The sequence below is a fragment of the Podarcis pityusensis genome (assembly GCF_964106645.2).
Source record: "Podarcis pityusensis genome assembly, chromosome: 15".
NCBI lineage: Eukaryota > Metazoa > Chordata > Lepidosauria > Squamata > Lacertidae > Podarcis > Podarcis pityusensis.
This window is the reverse complement of record NC_138040.1, coordinates 3,955,011-3,972,935: the sequence shown is the minus strand read 5'-3', so window position 1 is coordinate 3,972,935 and position 17,925 is coordinate 3,955,011. Positions and strand designations below refer to the sequence as shown.

The 17,925-nt window shown below is 48.3% G+C and overlaps 1 protein-coding gene across 1 annotated transcript in view; it reads right to left on the bottom strand.

Moving 5' to 3' along the window:
- Window positions 1-17,925, bottom strand: part of DOC2B (double C2 domain beta) — a 134,114-nt gene that overhangs the window by 27,698 nt on the left and 88,491 nt on the right. The window contains exons 5-6 of the mRNA XM_080983136.1: window positions 5,080-5,206; window positions 946-1,103 (exon numbers count right to left, since the gene is read on the bottom strand). Of these exons, the coding sequence (XP_080839262.1) occupies window positions 946-1,103; window positions 5,080-5,206 (285 nt within the window). The remainder of the gene's footprint in view (window positions 1-945; window positions 1,104-5,079; window positions 5,207-17,925) is intronic.

The window sequence follows — 17,925 nt, the reverse complement described above, 5'->3', positions numbered from 1 at the left end:
CACAGTGAGGTTGGTGGATCAATACCTCATTTGCCCAAAGGCACCAGGATCCACCTTCTGCTGAGCTGGGAGATCTTTCTGTTGGGGTGTGATGGCCTGAGATTCGGACTCAGAGGCTGAACCTGAGGAATCTCCGCCTGCACAGGAGTCCCCGCCTCCAGAACCAGCTGAGCCGGGGCTGGGGCCTGAGCCTGAAGGGTCCTCACCTGTGCTGGATCCTCAGGTGCAGGCACCAGCTGAGTCTGCTCTGGCTCCTGAGGTGATGGAGGACCCATTGCCTGCAGGTGCTCCACTCTCAGCTCCGTCAGGGGAAGCTGAGGTTGCCTCTGGGTCCGGTAACCCTCCAGCCTCTCCTGAGCTGCAGAGGCTCAGGGCAGAGAGGCGGAGGGAACTAAGTTCCTGCAGGAGGAGTGCTCGCCTCCAGGCCAGGAGAGGCGAGTCACCTGTGGACCGGGGCCGCCCTATGCCTTGGGGCAGATAAAAGCCAGCCAGCCCCAGTCCCAGGTTGCGGGAGCAACATTGTTGGTAGCCTGTTCCTGCCTGAACCCAGTCCTGCTCTTCTGCCAGAGTTCCTGACCTCACTCGACTCCCTGCCTTGGGCCCTGCTTCAGCTTTGACGGACAGCCTCCATACTGCACCCTCAACCTCGGACTGGACTCGGACCTCGCCTCTCGGTAGCCCCCAGGACCAGCACATGGGGTGTGTGTCTCCCCTAAAGTCTTGCCTGGATGGCACCATTGCCCCGCAACAAAATACCATTCATGTTAATGTGGGGAGGCCTGGAATGCCTAATGATGCCCACAGGTTGAAGGTTCGTAGAGTTTTAAGGGACCCAAAGGGTCATCTACTCCCCCCCCCCACTAGAGGTCTTTGAAAGCCAGTATTCTGGGCATCACCAGGTGAAAAATCACATGACCACTCCAAACTCGCACGCAGGCTACTCACGTTTTCACGTAGGGGTCTGAGTAGCCGTTGGCATCCATGGCAGCCAAATGGGCACAGCGGATGATGCCCACCAGCAGGCCTTGCTTTTGGGAGCTGTATTTGAGGGAAATAAGGATCCGGCCACGCTCCTCCAAGGACTTGTCTTCTGTTTTGTCTATCTGCGACGAGAATAAAACCAATTCCACTCAGTTCCTAATTTCTTCTTACCCAAACACACTTATTTCCTTTTTTTTTTTTAAATATTTATTGGAGTTTACAATAGAAATAAACATAATAAACAGTGTAACATATATCTTAACATAGTTTCACATTTTCTTTGGACTTCCTCACATCTCCCGCTCCCATTTTCATCGTTATAACATTTTGTCAGCAATTTATTATCTTATTTGCATTCTTATATCCCATCTGTATATTTATAATCTTATAATTCTCAAAAAAGTTCATATTTTCTCAATTTCACTTATTATCTTAAATCATCTAGTTTAGTGGTGCTCAATTATTTGTGATCTAGCATCCTGCTTAGCATTCACTCAAATTACAATGTTTTTGTAAATAATTCTTAAATTTCTTCCAATCCTCCTCCATCTTCTCTTCTCCCAGGTCACGGATTCTGCCGGTCATCTCGGCCAGTTCCATATAGTCTATCAGTTGCATCTGCCATTCTTCCAGTGTGGGTAGATCTTGAGTTTTCCAGTGCTTTGCGAGAAGTATCCTTGCTGCTGTTGTTGCATACATAAAAAATGTCTGGTCCTTCTTTACCACCCCTTGGCCGACAATGCCCAAAAGAAAGGCCTCTGGTTTCTTAGTGAAGGTATACTTAAATACCTTTTTCAGTTCATTATAAATCATTTCCCAGAACGCCTTCACTTTAGGGCAGGTCCACCAGAGGTGAAAGCAAACACACTTATTTCCTCCTCCCTCCTGATACGTTTTCCTTTTGTGCCGTGCCTTTTGTAGGTTTAAATTGAGGAGGTGGAATCTCCCTCTTTTCTTGAGTGGTCTGTTAGTTGCTCTGGGAGCCTTTTTTGGCTGAAGAACAGGATAGAAAGCCTTTCAGTAAATAAGCTGTTTAAAGAGGGTTTGGACAAAACAACAACACTGAGTTACTGGCTGGCGCCCAGCAGTTGACATACAAACTTTGCACCAGTTGCAATAGGTTATGGGCCCAGTTTGAAATGCTGCTAGTGACCTTTACATAGCCTTAAAAATGAGTGGATTGGGACCAGGTTACTTGAAGGACTGCCCCTCTATACAAACGTCCTTCAGGGCCTTGAGATCTGTTTCAGAGGCCCTGCTTTCAGCGCCCTGAGTAAACTGCAATTCCCAGGGCGCTTGGGGAGAAGCTATGATTGTTTAAAGTGGTATGATACTGCTTTAAATCTCTAGTGCAGATGGGGTCTGGGGCATCTCCCCATGTGACCTTCTGTGCTGTGTCTCCCTCTAGTGGCTGGTGTGCAGCACAGATTTTTTTGAGCCTGCTCCCTATTTGCTATGGGTACTACAGTTCCATCAAGAGGTCAGTTGGCAAGGATCTATTTAATAAAGAAGTACAAATCAAACCATCAGGAGGCTTGATCTTTTTTTAAACCAATTTAGCCACAGGAATATTCGTACCCTACTAAGGCACCCCCTTATTCTGGCCACACACTTCCTGGTCACCCATACAGTCATGGGAAAATCTGAATTTCGCCCTCCCCCTTCATCCTGTCTCTCCAACTCTTAGGACAATAAATTGCTGAGCAGCCAGCCTGACACCATTCATTTGTTCGCCGGGATTACGATGCACTCATTACTGTCAATGCAGAGTCAGGATTAAAAGCAGCACAAATAACAGCCGATTGAATGTTTAAGGGAGTGTCAGATCCAATCAGGATCCCTCGCCTGCCCGCCGCTGAACTGGAAGAGGCGAACCGCACGGGATCGGCTGAGGCCAGGCCTTCCTTGACAGCCTGGCAAAATTTGTACCCTCTCTGCACCGCCCCTTCAATTTCTTCACCTCTTTTGGACAGGGGTCCTCAACGCTGCTGCTGAGAAAACAACCTTTCGGGCCTCCAATTATAAAATACCTCATTGCAAATATATAGGGAAATGGAAGGGAGAAGGAAACAGCAGCAGCTGTCCAATCAGGGAGCTTCAGCATCTTGCCCATTCTGGCCAATCAGGGAGCTTCAGCATCTTGCCCGTTCTGGCCAATCAGGGAGCTTCAGCATCTTGCCCGTTCTGGCCAATCAGGGAGCTTCAGCATCTAGCCCGTTCTGGCCAATCAGGAAGCTTCATCCTGGACTATCAGCGAGCCTCTTCATCTTGCCTGCCACATTGCACACATCCTCTGTTCCATTTAGAGCCTGAAGGGGGCGCTGAGGCACAGTCCTAGACTGCCCACATTCAAGCAAAGCCCTTGACACAGCGGCACATCTGGGATCCAGCTGGGACTTTATGAGGGCTGGGGAACTGCTGGCCTTATAGCCAAATGTGGCCCTCTGGACCTTTCTGCCTGGCTCTCCAAACTCTCCCTTGGCTATTCCCCTCCCTGGCCCTGCTCAGCATCCTCTTTGAGTGTTTTCATATCCTTCAAGAGTCCCGATTTCCCCGGGACATCCCAGAATTACAGAAGATGTCAGGAGAGACCTTCCTCTCTGTATTTTTTTTTTATGTTTACAAGGAACATTTCAGAGTTTTACCTCTCCAAAGAGAGCTCACAACACAGTGAAAACATTGTGCATTTGACCCCTGGATGAGCAGCAGGAAATTCAACCGGTCCAGCTCTCACCGCAGCACAGCAGTCGCCGTGGGATGCGAGGGAGTGAGCGGAAAGCAGCACCAGTTGAATTTCTGCCTTTTTCAAACCTCCTTTGGAAAACACGGGGCCTCCACCAGGATGGTTGGCAAAGAAAATCTTCAATTTGTGCATAGACATGCTTGCTCCCTTGGTTCACAGGGCACATATACATTTCCTCCTGCCCACAGCGACCTGCTAGCTGCCAGCCTGGTTTCAAGCAAACGACAATCTTGTTACTCCTTAGATCAAGCCAGGCTGCCCACCTGCTATTCCCAGGGGAGGAGAACTCTTTTTCCTCCCACATGTTCCTCTCTTTCCCGGAATTGCTCATCAGCGGTTGATGAGCAGCTTGCAAACCTCGTCTCTCTCTTTCCTTTCTCAGTAGGATTTTCTTTCCTCTCAGAGAGAGGCTTCCATCAGAATTCGAGTTGACAGGGCCTAACTTGGCGATGGGTAATTTATTTATTTATTTGCAGAAAGAAAGGGGTAGGGTGGGGGGGGAGGCAAAGCTGTGAATTGCTTGGGCTGTGTGCAGAACATCTGGAACATCTGGTTCTTTCGTTCTAAACACAGAGCAAGATTCTAGCCCCCGTGGTTCTGAATTAAGGGCTGATAGGAAGTTGTCTTTCACTGACCATTGGTCCATCCAGCTTACTATGGTCTACATGGACTTGTGGTGGCTCTTCAGAGTTTCAGATGAACTAGGATTCTGTAATAGTTTGATCTAGGTTTGTAGGTCTTCAGCCTGTCAGTGCTGGATGTGCCATCACAAAATCCTGTGCTGCTGAGCCATATGCATGTTTACTCTTAAGTAAGCCTCACTGTGTTCATGGGGATTTGTTATCAGCACTGCAGCCTGAGCTATTTACAGCATATAAACCCAATGATTTACCATCTTGCTAACCATAAAGGGAAATTCCCTTATTCCGAATAGGATTCCTAGCAAGAAAAGAGAAACGTTGACAGCTATGTTGCTAACAGTGCTGTGCTTTTCTAATGCCCGATTTACAATATACCGTATTTTTTGCTCTATAAGACTCACTTTTTCCCTCCTAAAAAGTAAGGGGAAATGTGTGTGCGTCTTATGGAGCGAATGCAGGCTGCGCAGCTATCACAGAAGCCAGAACAGCAAGAGGGATTGCTGCTTTCACTGCACAGCGATCCCTCTTGCTGTTCTGGCTTCTGAGATTCAGAATATTTTTTATCTTGTTTTCCTCCTCCAAAAACTAGGTGCGTCTTATGGTCTGGTGCTTCTTATAGAGCGAAAAATACAGTAGATAGCTTTACCCGGCTGCAGATAGCCTATGTCGCGTTACCACCAACTACTAGCGACATGCTTTCCTAAACTCACTCACCGGCAGTTGCTTCTCCAGGCAGATGTAGAACTTCTTGGTCTGGTTGGGCTTTAGTTTCTTCAAAGGGATCCTTGTTTCTCCAATGAACTCGTTGTGGCGGAATTTGTCCTCGTCGCAAACAGAAATTCTGAAAGAGACAACAGGGAAAGAGCAGAAAGGTGAATGGGCAGGCGGAATGGTTTAGCCAGCCAGGGAAGTGTTGCAGTGGGGCTGGTCCTCCCCTGAGGCAGAGGGGGCCATTGCAGCACACCCCCATTTGCCCAGAATACAAGACCCTCGTCTTGGCCTCACTGATGGGGTTCAAAGGAAAGCAGAGCAAGATGTCTGGCTGCAGGAGTTGCTGGAAGCAGGCATACATGGCGCCATCCAACTGCCTTCAGGACTCCAGTGTGGTGTAGTGGTTAAGAGCGGTGGACTCGTAATCTGGTGAACCGGGTTCGCTTCCCTGCTCCTCCACATAAATGCAGCTGCTGGGTGACCTTGGGCCAGTCACACTTCTCTGAAGCCTCACTCACCTCACAGAGAGTTTGTTGTGGGGGAGGAAGGGAAAAGGAGATTGTTGGCCACTTTGAGACTCCTTAAGGGGGGTGAAAGGCGGGATATCAAGTCCAAACTCTTCTTCTTCTTCTTCTTCTTCTTCTTCCACTCTGGATTTGTGTAGGGTTTATTCCTTAGCCTTATCTTCTCCCAAAGATATCCCACAAGGTTTAGGGTCAGAGTTTTCCTTCCCCTAGATGGGCTCCCTTCCCAGGTGGATGAACCCCATTTAGGGAACTTTTTAACGTGTGACATTTTTATGTATCTTTAATCTTTGTTAAGCCACCCAGAGTGGCTGGGGAAACCCAGCCAGATGGGCGGGGTACAAATAATTTATTATTATTATTGTCATTATTATTTTATTTTCTGCCCCCTCAACGGCATGTGCAGAAACAGCCTTCTTGACCGCGGGACCTGCTATGGCCTGTTGGAATGGGGGAAGGTAATAATAAATAAATAAACGTTCACAAGAAGAAGCTATGGCAGAGGTAGGGACCCTTTTGCACCCCGAGAGTTGTGTTTCCTTCCCAGTGACTTTCCGAGGGTCACATGCCAATGGTGGGAGCAAAGTGAGTAAAGCAATGAATGCCCATTTTACCTTTCCACACACACACTTTCGTATCAACCATCCAGGCAGGTAAGAGGCGTTACCAGAGTTCAAGGACATACGGTATTTCTAGCCAGGCAAAAACACCCCAGGAAGGTGCAAAGCATGGCCAGTGAGGGGTGTGGCCTGGGGAGAGGGGGTGTGGCCTGGGGAGAGCCCCACAGGTTTGATAAAAAGGACTGGATTTAGCCCCAGAGCTTGTGGTTCCCCACACCAAATAAATCACAAGCAGTTGCTGAAACTTTTTTTTCTTAAAAAAAAATAATCTAAGTGCATCAAACAACTTCCAACGCATCGGAAAGCTCTTAGCAGCAGAAAGAGGGCGGGGGGAGCCTTTGCAATTGTCAAACCAGGACCAATAATGTCTCTCGGGCAGCTGGCAACGCTTGGGTCCAGCTGCCCCTTTCTCTTGGTTGTCTCAAATTGGCGACAGCCGTGTGGGTGGTGAGAAAAGAGGGAGAGCGTCGCCCATTGAGTCTCTTTCGCAGACTGAGATGAAAGGGCTGCTCTCTGAGCTGGGGGGATCGTTTGGATGAGGGAGGCTGTCAGAATTTATTTTAATCACCATGGCATAATGTTATTTCCCGGCCTGCCCCCCCCTCCCCAACTCAACGCGCCGAGTCTTGGGCCACAAAGCTCAGCACTAATGAGAGATGATTCAGTGTTACACTGAGCCCTGTGGTGAACGGCGGGTTTATTTTCCTGGAAGTTGGACAGTGACTGGCCTTGTTTCCCAGGGAAGTCTGGGAAGACGAAAGACCTTGTGAGAAGGAGCGCAAAGTAACAGGGAGTTGGGCAAATGGCCACATAGCTGTGGAACCTGCTAGCCTCACAGGGTAGTTGTGGGGAGAAGCCCCACTAGAAATAAACATGGGAACAAACGATTCCTGCTGGGTCAGACCAAAGGCCCGGCACCCCGCGTGCTGCCGTAACTGGGAGAACATTCTCTACCTTTCCAAATTTACCACCTGGAGACAAAGCTTTTCACGTAGGTTGTAAGTGGGCAGGCGAGCCCTCAATGCGCAAGTCAAACAAACTGAGCCTGGCTAATTCTGCAGGCACCTCTTAAAGACCACTTGGCCCTCTGTCTTTGGCAAGGATTTCTCAGCAAAGCTCTTTATCATCCTCTCCCACAAAGCCGAAGCAGATTCACAAAAGCTCTTGTTATTAGCTGGTGCTAAGGAGCCAGGGGGAAAAGACAGACAGACAGAAAGGAGAAGCAATTGAAAAGGACTAAGATAGTAGCCAGCAGAGACATCACCTTGCCAACAAAGGTCCATATAGTTAAACCTATGGTTTTCCCAGTAGTGATGTATGGAAGTGAGAACTGGACCATAAAGAAGGCTGATCACTGAAGAATTGATGCTTTTGAATTATGGTGCTGGAGGAGACTCTTGAGAGTCCCATGGACTGCAAGAAGATCAAACCTCTCCATTCTGAAGGAAATAAGCCCTGAGTGCTCACTGGAAGGACAGATTGTGAAGCTGAGGCTCCAAGACTTTGGCCACCTCATGAGAATAGAAGACTCCCTGGAAAAGACCCTGATGTTGGGAAAGATGGAGGGCACAAGGAGAAGGGGACAACAGAGGACGAGATGGTGGGACAGTGTTCTCAAAGCTACCAGCATGAGTTTGACCAAACTGCGGGAGGCAGTGGAAGACAGGAGGGCCTGGCGTGCTCTGGTCCAGGGGGTCACAAAGAGTCGGACACGACTAAACGACTCAACAACAACAACAAAGATAGTAGCCAGCCACCAGGGCCAATTTGAATCTCACAAGGGGACACAGACATAAGACCTGCCAAAATGGGGCTTATTGGAGAACCTGAATGACTCGATATGTACGTAGGGAGACCTCTTATAAAAATTACAAAAAAGTTTGAAGCCGTGTATGTGAGAGAGAAGCCATTTGCAGAGGGGAAAGAACCACTCTGGATATCGGAGCGGCATTGTACCCTGCCTGGGAAAGCATTTATTAAATCAGGAGGTGAAGCACTCGCTGCGTAATTGACTTTTTATTTAGTTTGGACCAGGAGATGGAGATGGAGAGGTTCTCCCTTGCACGGGGCCCGGCTGTGTCGTTGGGCAGAACGAACCGCCTGCTGCCTCAGGTGGCAGGTGCGGAGGGCCAGGCAGCAATGGAGGGCTGTGGGAGGCCTGAACTGTGTGTGCTTCATGGCCCAGCCTGTGTACTCATGTCAATAGCGGCTAGTCCTCTAGGGCAAACTGGGTGCTGCCCCGTAGACCTCTGTCTGCCCTCAGCCAGCCTCTACCGGCCTGCCCTTCTCACTTACACCCAGCCCAGGGGCAGCTCTGCCTGACAGCTTCTTCCTCCTCCATCTTTCTCCTTTCCTTTCCCTTTTAATTTGTATATCGCCTTTCTATATTACTACATGCAAGGCGGCTTACAGGCTGAAGAAACAACAAAGACCACGCACCTTATATAAACAATCTGATCCAACACAAAAAGTCACCATAAAATCATAACTTTGCAACAAACAACTTATATCAGATAATAAAGTAACATCTAATCGTCCACTAGAATCTAATAGCGGCACAGTGAAATTAAATAGCAGCAAATGACAATTAAACAGAAATTCACTCTTAACAATTGCCATAAATAATTACTAAAGTATAATCGATAAAAATAGCAGCAACTCACAATGCATAAAATATATACAAACCCCGTAAAAGGATCAGTTTGGGAAACATAGACACACAACTTATATAGGTGGCCATAGGGAGAGTCCCTGGGGTATGAGTTCCCCCACTCCCGACTGGGGTCACCTGCCTCTTCTGCTCGTTCAGATCCAGACCCTTCGACAAATCTGAGATCCCAACGTACGTCTCCAAAATGGGTCAGTGGAACTGCGAGATGCTCTTGGTAAGTAAGTCCTCTGTACCCTGTGGATAGGCTCCGGCTCGCTTCATCCACAGGCCTCCCTCTTACCATGACAGATTGTGGCATGGGCTCCCAACTCTGAAATTGTTGCCGGCTATGGCGCTGTGGTCTAAACCACAGAGCCTAGGGCTTGCCGATCAGAAGGTCGGCGGTTCGAATCCCCGCGACGGGGTAAGCTCCCGTTGCTTGGTCCCAGCTCCTGACAACCTAGCAGTTCGAAAGCACGTCAAAGTGCAAGTAGATAGTATTGTCGGCCAAGGGGTGGTAAAGAAGGACCGGACATTTTTTATGTATGCAACAACAGCAGCAAGGATACTACTTGCAAAGCATTGGAAAGCTCAAGATCTACCCACGCTGGAAGAATGGCAGATGCAACTGATAGACTACATGGAACTGGCTGAGATGACCGGCAGAATTCGTGACCTGGGAGAAGAGAGGACTGAGGAGGATTGGAAGAAATTTAAGAATTATTTACAAAAACATTGCAACTTGAGTGAATGCTAAACAGGATGCTAGATCAAAATAATTGAGCACCACTAATTTAGATGATTTAAGAAAATAAGTGAGATTGAGAAAATATAACTTTTTTTGTGAACTAGAAGATTATGAAAAATAGAAGGGATATAAGAATGCAAATAAGATAATAAATTGCTGACAAAATGTTATAACGATGAAAGTGGGTGCGGGAGATGTGAGGAAGTCCAAAGAAAATGTGAAATTATGTTAAGATATATGTTACATTGTTTATTATGTTTATTTCTATTGTAAAACCCAATAAATATTTATATAAAAAAAAAACAAAGTGCAAGTAGATAAATAGGTACCGCTCCGGCGGGAAGGTAAATGGCGTTTCCATGTGCTGCTCTGGTTCGCCAGAAGCGGCTTCGTCATGCTGGCCACATGACCCGGAAGCTGTATGCCGGCTCCCTCGGCCAATAAAGCGAGATGAGTGCCACAACCCCAGAGTCGGCCACGACTGGACCTAATGGTCAGGGGTCCCTTTACCATTACCTATTTTCCCAAAGGGAAGACACTCATCACTTCCCAGATGGAAACTCGTCCCCCAAAGGATCATTCCCTCCCTAAGGCATGCTCCTAGACTCCCGCTAACCTGTGTGCACAGGGGTGCATGGATTGCCCTGTGTCTTCTGCAGGAAGCTAACAGATTTCATTTTATTTTATGTGCAGTTTGAGCACTCCACCTCCCTCCCATCCACCTCCATTGCCTGGGCCCATTCTCTGAAGACAACGGAGGGGTGCTTGTGTGCTTTTAATTCTCTTTTACAGAGGGTTTTTTTATTTCTGGACCTGTTAGCATTTTTCGCCAGAGTTCTCTGACCTCCCAATGCCCACCCCTTGAGGGAGAAGGACTCCCACTTACTTCCAGGTGGGACGTACCTGGAGATGGGGGGATGAGAGCAGGATGGAAGAGACACCCGCAAGACCTTTTTAAAACAGGAGAGAGGGTGGCGGTAGGAGGCTAATATAAAAGGAAGTGAAGACATGGGATGATAATAAAAAAACAGCAGTAACTTGAACAAAAGGAGCAGGAAATGGATTTTTCTTTATCTCTTCGAGTGTTCTCATCTGCCCTGGCTTTCTATAATGTTTATCGCCAATGAAGGAAGGAGGGTGCTAGCTTCTGCAGTGGGGCGGAAAGCAAGATAATAATAAAATAGGGCAGTCTAAATCTCTAGAATTGGAGACAGTTTCAAGTGGGGTTCTCCCCTCGCCATCAAAATCAAGGCTGGCGGTGTGAACCTTCCCCGTCCCCAAGTCCTCCTTTATCTCTAGGACTTAAAATTGGGTTTTTAGCTTCAGAACCCATCTGCAACATGTTGGTGACTCTGACGTGCACATGTGTGTTTGTGTAGTGGGGGACACACACTACCCCGCAGCCCACAGGAAACATGCTTGCTTGATCATTGAGGCTCCATGCATAAAGTTGACATGAGCCCTGTGGAGATGCAGTGGAGGGGACGGTCAGATCCTGAGGAGGAACAAGAGAATCAAAGATTCTTGGAAGGTGATGGAGTCTTCTTCTTGTTGGGTCTCCTTTCGGATCCATTGGTTTGGGCCCTCCCCTCCAGAGCAGCAGAAAACAAGCTTGCTCCATCTTCCACTGATTGCCCTTCAGATAGCCAAAGGTGGCTACCATGTCTTCTCTCCTCTAGGCTGAACAAACCCAACTCCCTCAACCGTTCCTCATAAAGATGGAGAGAAAATCAAGGAGTTGGAGCTTGATGACTCCGAGTGCCAAGGGGAGGTGACACCAGGGGCCAAATAAATGTCTGAGCTGGAGGAGGATGGGGCCAGTGATCAAGGGAGTCCGGTGCTGGATCCCGGGATGCCCAGGCAAATGGACAGAGAGGTCTCGTGTCCCTGGACCTAAGTCAGTCAGGGACATCCTGAAGTACAGCCAGCAGCATCACTTCCTGTCAGAAAGGGGCCACTTCCTGGGGAGGCACCTGAGAGTACGCTGGATGGACAATGAGCTAGCAGAAACTCCGTCTCCAAGGACACAGAGACACAACACAAACAAACCTTGCAGGTGAAACCCACTCACAAGAGTGCCAGTTTGCTTGTCCAATCCCCAAAAGCTTGCGAGACCATGAACTCCAGACTATCTGCTGCGCCACTGAATGTCACCTCATCAGCTGAAAAACACCACATCTTGCCCAGGCCAAAGGACCACCCAGTTCAGCACCCTGTTTCCCACTGCAGCTGGTCAGATGCCTCTAAGCAGCCCTCCAAGTGTGGGGCAGGCAGAGGCATAGCAAGGTCAGGTGGTAACTGGTGCGGAAGTTTTTTGTCACACATTGAAATTATTAAAAGAAGGGAAAAAAATAAGATACTTACAGCTGAAAGTGTTATTTTCTGGTTTATCTACTTAACATTGTGAGCATAACTACTGAAAACTCCCCCCCCCCAACTTTGTTCTCACACCCCACCTCTCTGTTAGAATTCTTGCTCCATGATTGCAGTCATGGGATTGTTGTCTATCACATGACGGTGGGAAGTGACGGAAACAGGATGTTTGTGTTCCTGTGTTCCGTGAAGTGGGACTATTGTCCTTTGTTCTTTTTCTCTGCTGTCTGATGCTAGAGAGGGAGTCATGTTGCAGTGCTCCGTGTGTGTTTATATGTAAATAAAGTAGATTAGCCAAAATGCTGAGTTGCTGAGGTCTGTCACGCAACTGCACATAGATTCTGCGGATCTCTAAGTGTGCTGGTGTTGGTTGGCATCGGTCGCTGTGATGTTCGGGCAGAAGAAAGCTAATGAAGCTCCCGAACGATCAACCAGGAGGGAGAGAACATGCCAGCTGGGCACGTGTCTCTGCCAGAGTCCTACTCAAGTGTAGGCTGAACTCCTGACACTCTCCTCCTCTGCATTCCAGGGTTTGGGCCCTGAGTTGAGGGAGCTTTCACTTCTCTCCTTCCCTCCTCACTGCCCACTTGTTTGCTCGCCTGCCTCCTTCCCATCCTCTCCCTGTGTGATGGCCTGGGATTCGGACTCGGAGGCTGAACCTGAGGAATCTCCGCCTGCACAGGAGTCCCCGCCTCCAGAACCGGCTGAGCCGGGGCTGGGGCCTGAGCCTGAAGGGTCCTCACCTGTGCTGGATCCTCAGGTGCAGGCACCAGCTGAGTCTGCTCTGGCTCCTGAGGTGATGGAGAACCCATTGCCTGCAGGTGCTCCACTCTCAGCCCCGTCAGGGGAAGCTGAGGTTGCCTCTGGGTCCGGTAACCCTCCAGCCTCTCCTGAGCTGCAGAGGCTCAGGGCAGAGAGGCGGAGGGAACTAAGTTCCTGCAGGAGGAGTGCTCGCCTCCAGGCCAGGAGAGGCGAGTCACCTGTGGACTGGGGCCGCCCTATGCCTCGGGGCAGATAAAAGCCAGCCAGCCCCAGTCCCAGGTTGCGGGAGCAACATTGTTGGTAGCCTGTTCCTGCCTGAACCCTGTCCTGCTCTTCTGCCAGAGTTCCTGACCTCACCTGACTCCCTGCCTTGGGCCCTGCTTCAGCTTTGACGGACAGCCTCCATACTGCACCCTCAACCTCGGACTGGACTCAGACCTCACCGCACGGTTAGCCCTCGGGACCAGCACACCCTGCCTGCCTGCCTGCCTGCCTGCCTCCTCCAGCAGCCCGTCAAAATGAAGGGGGAAGGCTGCTGGCAAAGTGGCGCAGCTCTCCCCCTTCCCCTGACGGCTCGGGGTAGGTTTGGGGGTCGCAGGCGGGCGGTGCACTGAATGTCACTCCCCTCAGCGATTACACCCGGGGCGGCCCGTCCACACCGCACCCCCCTTCCTAGGCCTCTGAGGGCAGGTTGGCAACAGCCCTGATGGATAAGCGAGGTGACGACTTTGTGTTGAGATGCAGGGAGATGCAGCCAAGAAGTGCAACTCTCCCCCCTCCCTCCAAGATCTGTCCCCAAATTTCCCTCCAACTTCCCAGGGAAATTAAAACTCGTAATCCTTAAAGGCGCAAAGTCAATTACCTCTGAAGAGGAACTAACGATGGCTATCAACAGAAACTGGGCTAAGGGGGCAGCGGGTGGTGTAGGACGAGAGCAAGGGCAGAATGAGAATGGGCCTCCCCCCTGTAGGTTATGGAGAGCATGGAAGTCAGTGCTTGAGGGAAAGTGTTTGGATATCCACACAGCAGTGTGTTTTCTCAGGAAACGTCTATGTACGGGGTTGCTCTGAGATGCCTCCTGCTTCTGCGCCGTCAACAGCTGTATGTGCCTTCCTCCCAGAATGCCTTGGGGCAACGTGAACCCTGCAAAACACCTAATCGAGGCTCCTTAGGATGCCTGTGACCTCCTCCAGCACTCCATCCCCAGACTACAGCAGGAGTGGAGAGGAAATAGTCGATTTTGCAGGTTAGTACAGAACCATCTAGGGATGCGGGTTAAACCACAGAGCCTAGGACTTGCCAATCAGAAGGTCGGCGGTTCGAATCCCCGTGATGGGGTGAGCTCCCGTTGCTCGGTCCCTGCTCCTGCCAACCTAGCAGTTCGAAAGGACGTCAAAGTACAAGTAGATAAATAGGTACCGCTCCGGCGGGAAGGTAAATGGCGTTTCCGTGTGCTGCTCTGGTTTCGCCAGAAGCGGCTTAGTCATGCTGGCCACATGACCCGGAAGCTGTACGCCGGCTCCCACGGCCAATAAAGCGAGATGAGCACCACAACCCCAGAGTCGGCCACGACTGGACCGAATGGTCAGGGGTCCCTTTACCTTTACCTTACAGACCCATCCGAATTTTGTGATGCAGTATTTCGGCATTTAAAAAAATGCATAAAAGACTGAGCATATCGGGGGAAGAGTGCACAAACACACACACACAAAATACACACACACACACACACACACACACACACAGTGGTACCTCGTGTTAAGAACTTAATTCGTTCCGGAGGTCCGTTCTTAACCTGAAACTGTTCTTAACCTGAGGTACCACTTTAGCTAATGGGGCCTCCTGCTACCGCAGCGCGATTTCTGTTCTCATCCTGAAGCAAAGTTCTTAACCCGAGGTACTACTTCTGGGTTAGCGGAGTCTGTAACCTGAAGTGTCTGTAACCCGAGGTTATGCATTCTGTAAGGAGGAAATTGCTTGCCAAAAGGTGCATGAAAATTGTGTACACGGATGGATATATTAAGTGATGCACCTGCAAAACTGTGTATCACAAATGGATATGGAAATAAGGAGAACTGTAAGGCTGGAAAAAGGATTCACTGAGAGTAACCAAAATTCACTGAGAGTAGCCCGTTCTTAGCCTCAAAACAGACACCGTCCACGGCTCCGAGATCAGCAAACGCTTACGCGTTCGCCCTCCCTGCCCTGCTATGGTTTCTCTAACCATCTTCACTTGATGAAAACTCCTGGAGAACCAGAAGCCACATTCTAGCTGGCTTCATAAAGGTATTGCTGTGGAGCTTGGCATTGCATTTTGATGGCCCCACTACAGCTGACTTTATTTGTCCTGCTTTTCGGTCTCTAATACATGACCCAACGGCCTCGGTCTGTAGCACCCTGCTTGTGGTTAACGCTTAGCTGGAATGAAATATTCAACGCAGCAATAGAGAAATTAAAATAATAATTTGTCAGACAAATAAATGAGAGACACAGTGGTATATGGTTACCAAAGCTCTGCCCACTCCAGCCCTGATGGCCAGCACTTATATTTCCTCAGCCCAGCCCCCTTGCTCCTCCTTTGGCTGCCTCTGTCCAATCAGCCTGGTTGAAATTCCTATTGGCTGTTTGCTAGAACCAATCATAAAAGATACACCCATTTCCTATTACCTTTTATGGGAGGCAAAGAGCTATATTTCCTTCTATCCATAAATGGCAGACAAGTAGCCATATATATTACATTTGCCTCGACAAGGCACCTTAATTATCAGATCATCTTTGCCCTATTGCCCTATTGCCCTATTCACTCCCAAACAGATGGCTAAAACAGATGGCTCATGGTTTTAAATTTTATCTTAAACAGAGATCTTGGGTTCACATTCTCACACACCATCAATGAAATAAGAATCTAACATTTCTTACTTTCTAAATCCTTTGCATAATTACATTTAAGCCAATATATTTCATACATTAACATAGATAGATTTTTAGAAGGAAAGGCCTTTTGCAAAGTAAAAAGGAAACAGCTTCAAAAAGCAACCTCTTCAGTTTACAACCCCCCTTTCCCCAGCCAGCTGCTGTTCCCATTAGCTCTTGCCCTTTAACCTTATGAAAATATGGCTCGAGTCTAATGGGAGGCACATGGTATTATTTTCTAATAAACAATAAATTTTACTATTTACCAACTCTTAATTAGTGTTTTTGCAGCTTGATTGTATTCTGTAATTTGTAGGGTCAATGTAACCTTTGCTCCCAGCCTGTATTTCCCTTTTACAACTTTGAGAAACGTGTCTCCTGTTACTACTATAAATCAGGGGGCCCCTGTTCAAGGAGATAAACAACTGCCAAAGTACTTAGCCAGCTGCTTTATGCCTGGCATGAGACATACAAACATTTGCAAATATATTTTTTAAGCTTATTTTAAAATGCAGGCCTTGATCTGATGCCTCAGGTCCTGCATACCTGAAGGAGCGTCTCCACCCCCATCGTTCAGCCCGGACACTGAGATCCAGCGCCGAGGGCCTTCTGGTGGTTCCCTCCCTGCAAGAACTGAGGTTACAGGGAACCAAGCAGAGGGCCTTCTTGGTGGTGGCACCCGCCCTGTGGAATGCCCTCCCGTCAGATGTCAAGGAAATAAACAACTATCTGACTTTAAAAAGACATCTGAAGGCAGCCCTGTTTAGGGAAGTTTTTAATATTTAATGCTGTACTGTTTTTAACACTTGATTGGGAGCCGCCCAGAGTGGCTGGGGAAACTCAGCCAGATGGGCGGGGTATAAATAATAAATTATTATTATTATTATTTATCAGAAGTTCAGCAAGGGTTCTGCAACCATTTCCTGGTTGTGCCCTGAAGGCAAAAGGGGTCCTTGTGTGCAGAAGTGAAGCAGGTCTGAGTCTAGTCAAAACTTGGAAGGCCTGGAGACACCACACACACACACACACACACACACAAACTCTGCAGGATCATGCCTAAGCGGCCCATCCAGACCAGCATCCTGTTCTCACAGTGGCTGACCAGGTGCCCACAAGATCAGAGCACAAGAGCAACACTCTCCCTTCCTGATTTTTCCAAAAACTGCTATTCAGAAGCATTACTGCTTCTGACCATGGAGGCAGCGCATAGTCATCATGGCTAGAAGCCACTGACAACTGTTCCTCCATGAAATTGTCCAGTCCTCTTTGAAATACATCCAGGTTGGCGACCATCACTGCGTCCTGTGGAAGTGAGTTCCACAGGCTAACAACGCACTGCACTTTCTTTTCCCCCCTGTCCTTTTAAAAAATATATAGAGATTTTTATTACTTTTTTAACATATCATTTTCAACTGTAATTAAACATACGTTTACACCTTATTCAATTTTTTGGACTTCCATCAGTCCTGTCTGAAAATTTTCCAATCTAATCTCTTAGTATGCATTTCTTATTTTCCCTTTTACATTTCAAACTCATAACCAATATCTCTATCTTTTTCTACTTTGTAAGACTTCGTATATTTCTCCTTACAAAACTACTTGTAGTCCTACTAGTGTAATTTGTTGATTACAGTTGCTCTTCAAATAATTCGTATACTTCTTCCAAACTTCTGTAAATCTCTGGTCCCACAGGTTTCGAATCCTTCCTGTCATTTTGTCCAATTCTGCATAGTCCATTAATTCCGTCTGCCATTCTTCTTTCGTCCGAATTTCTTCTTGCTTCCATTTCTGGGCTAACAGTACTCTTGCCGCTGTTGTTGCATATAAGAACAGTTTGACATCTTGTCTATTAATGTCTTGGCCTATAATACCAAGTAAAAATGCTTCTGGTTTTTTTAAGAATGTATATTTCAACATCTTTTTCATCTCATTATATGTCATTTCCCAGAAGTTTCCCTCCCCCCCATGTCCTAAATCCTCTAACCTTCGGCTTCATTGGCTGCCCATGAGGTCTAGTGTTATAGGAGAGGGAGAAAAACGTTTCTCTTTCTGTTTTCTCCATGCCACGCATAATTGTACGAGTTTCTGTCGCGTCGCCGTGGGTGCAGAACACTGCCATCACGGCGAGTAGTCACTGGTAGCCTCCTCCTCTGTGAACTGGTCTGTTCCTCTTGGTAAAGGTAAAGGGACCCCTGACCATTAGGTCCAGTCGTGGCCGACTCTGGGGTTGCGGCGCTCATCTCGCTTTATTGGCCGAGG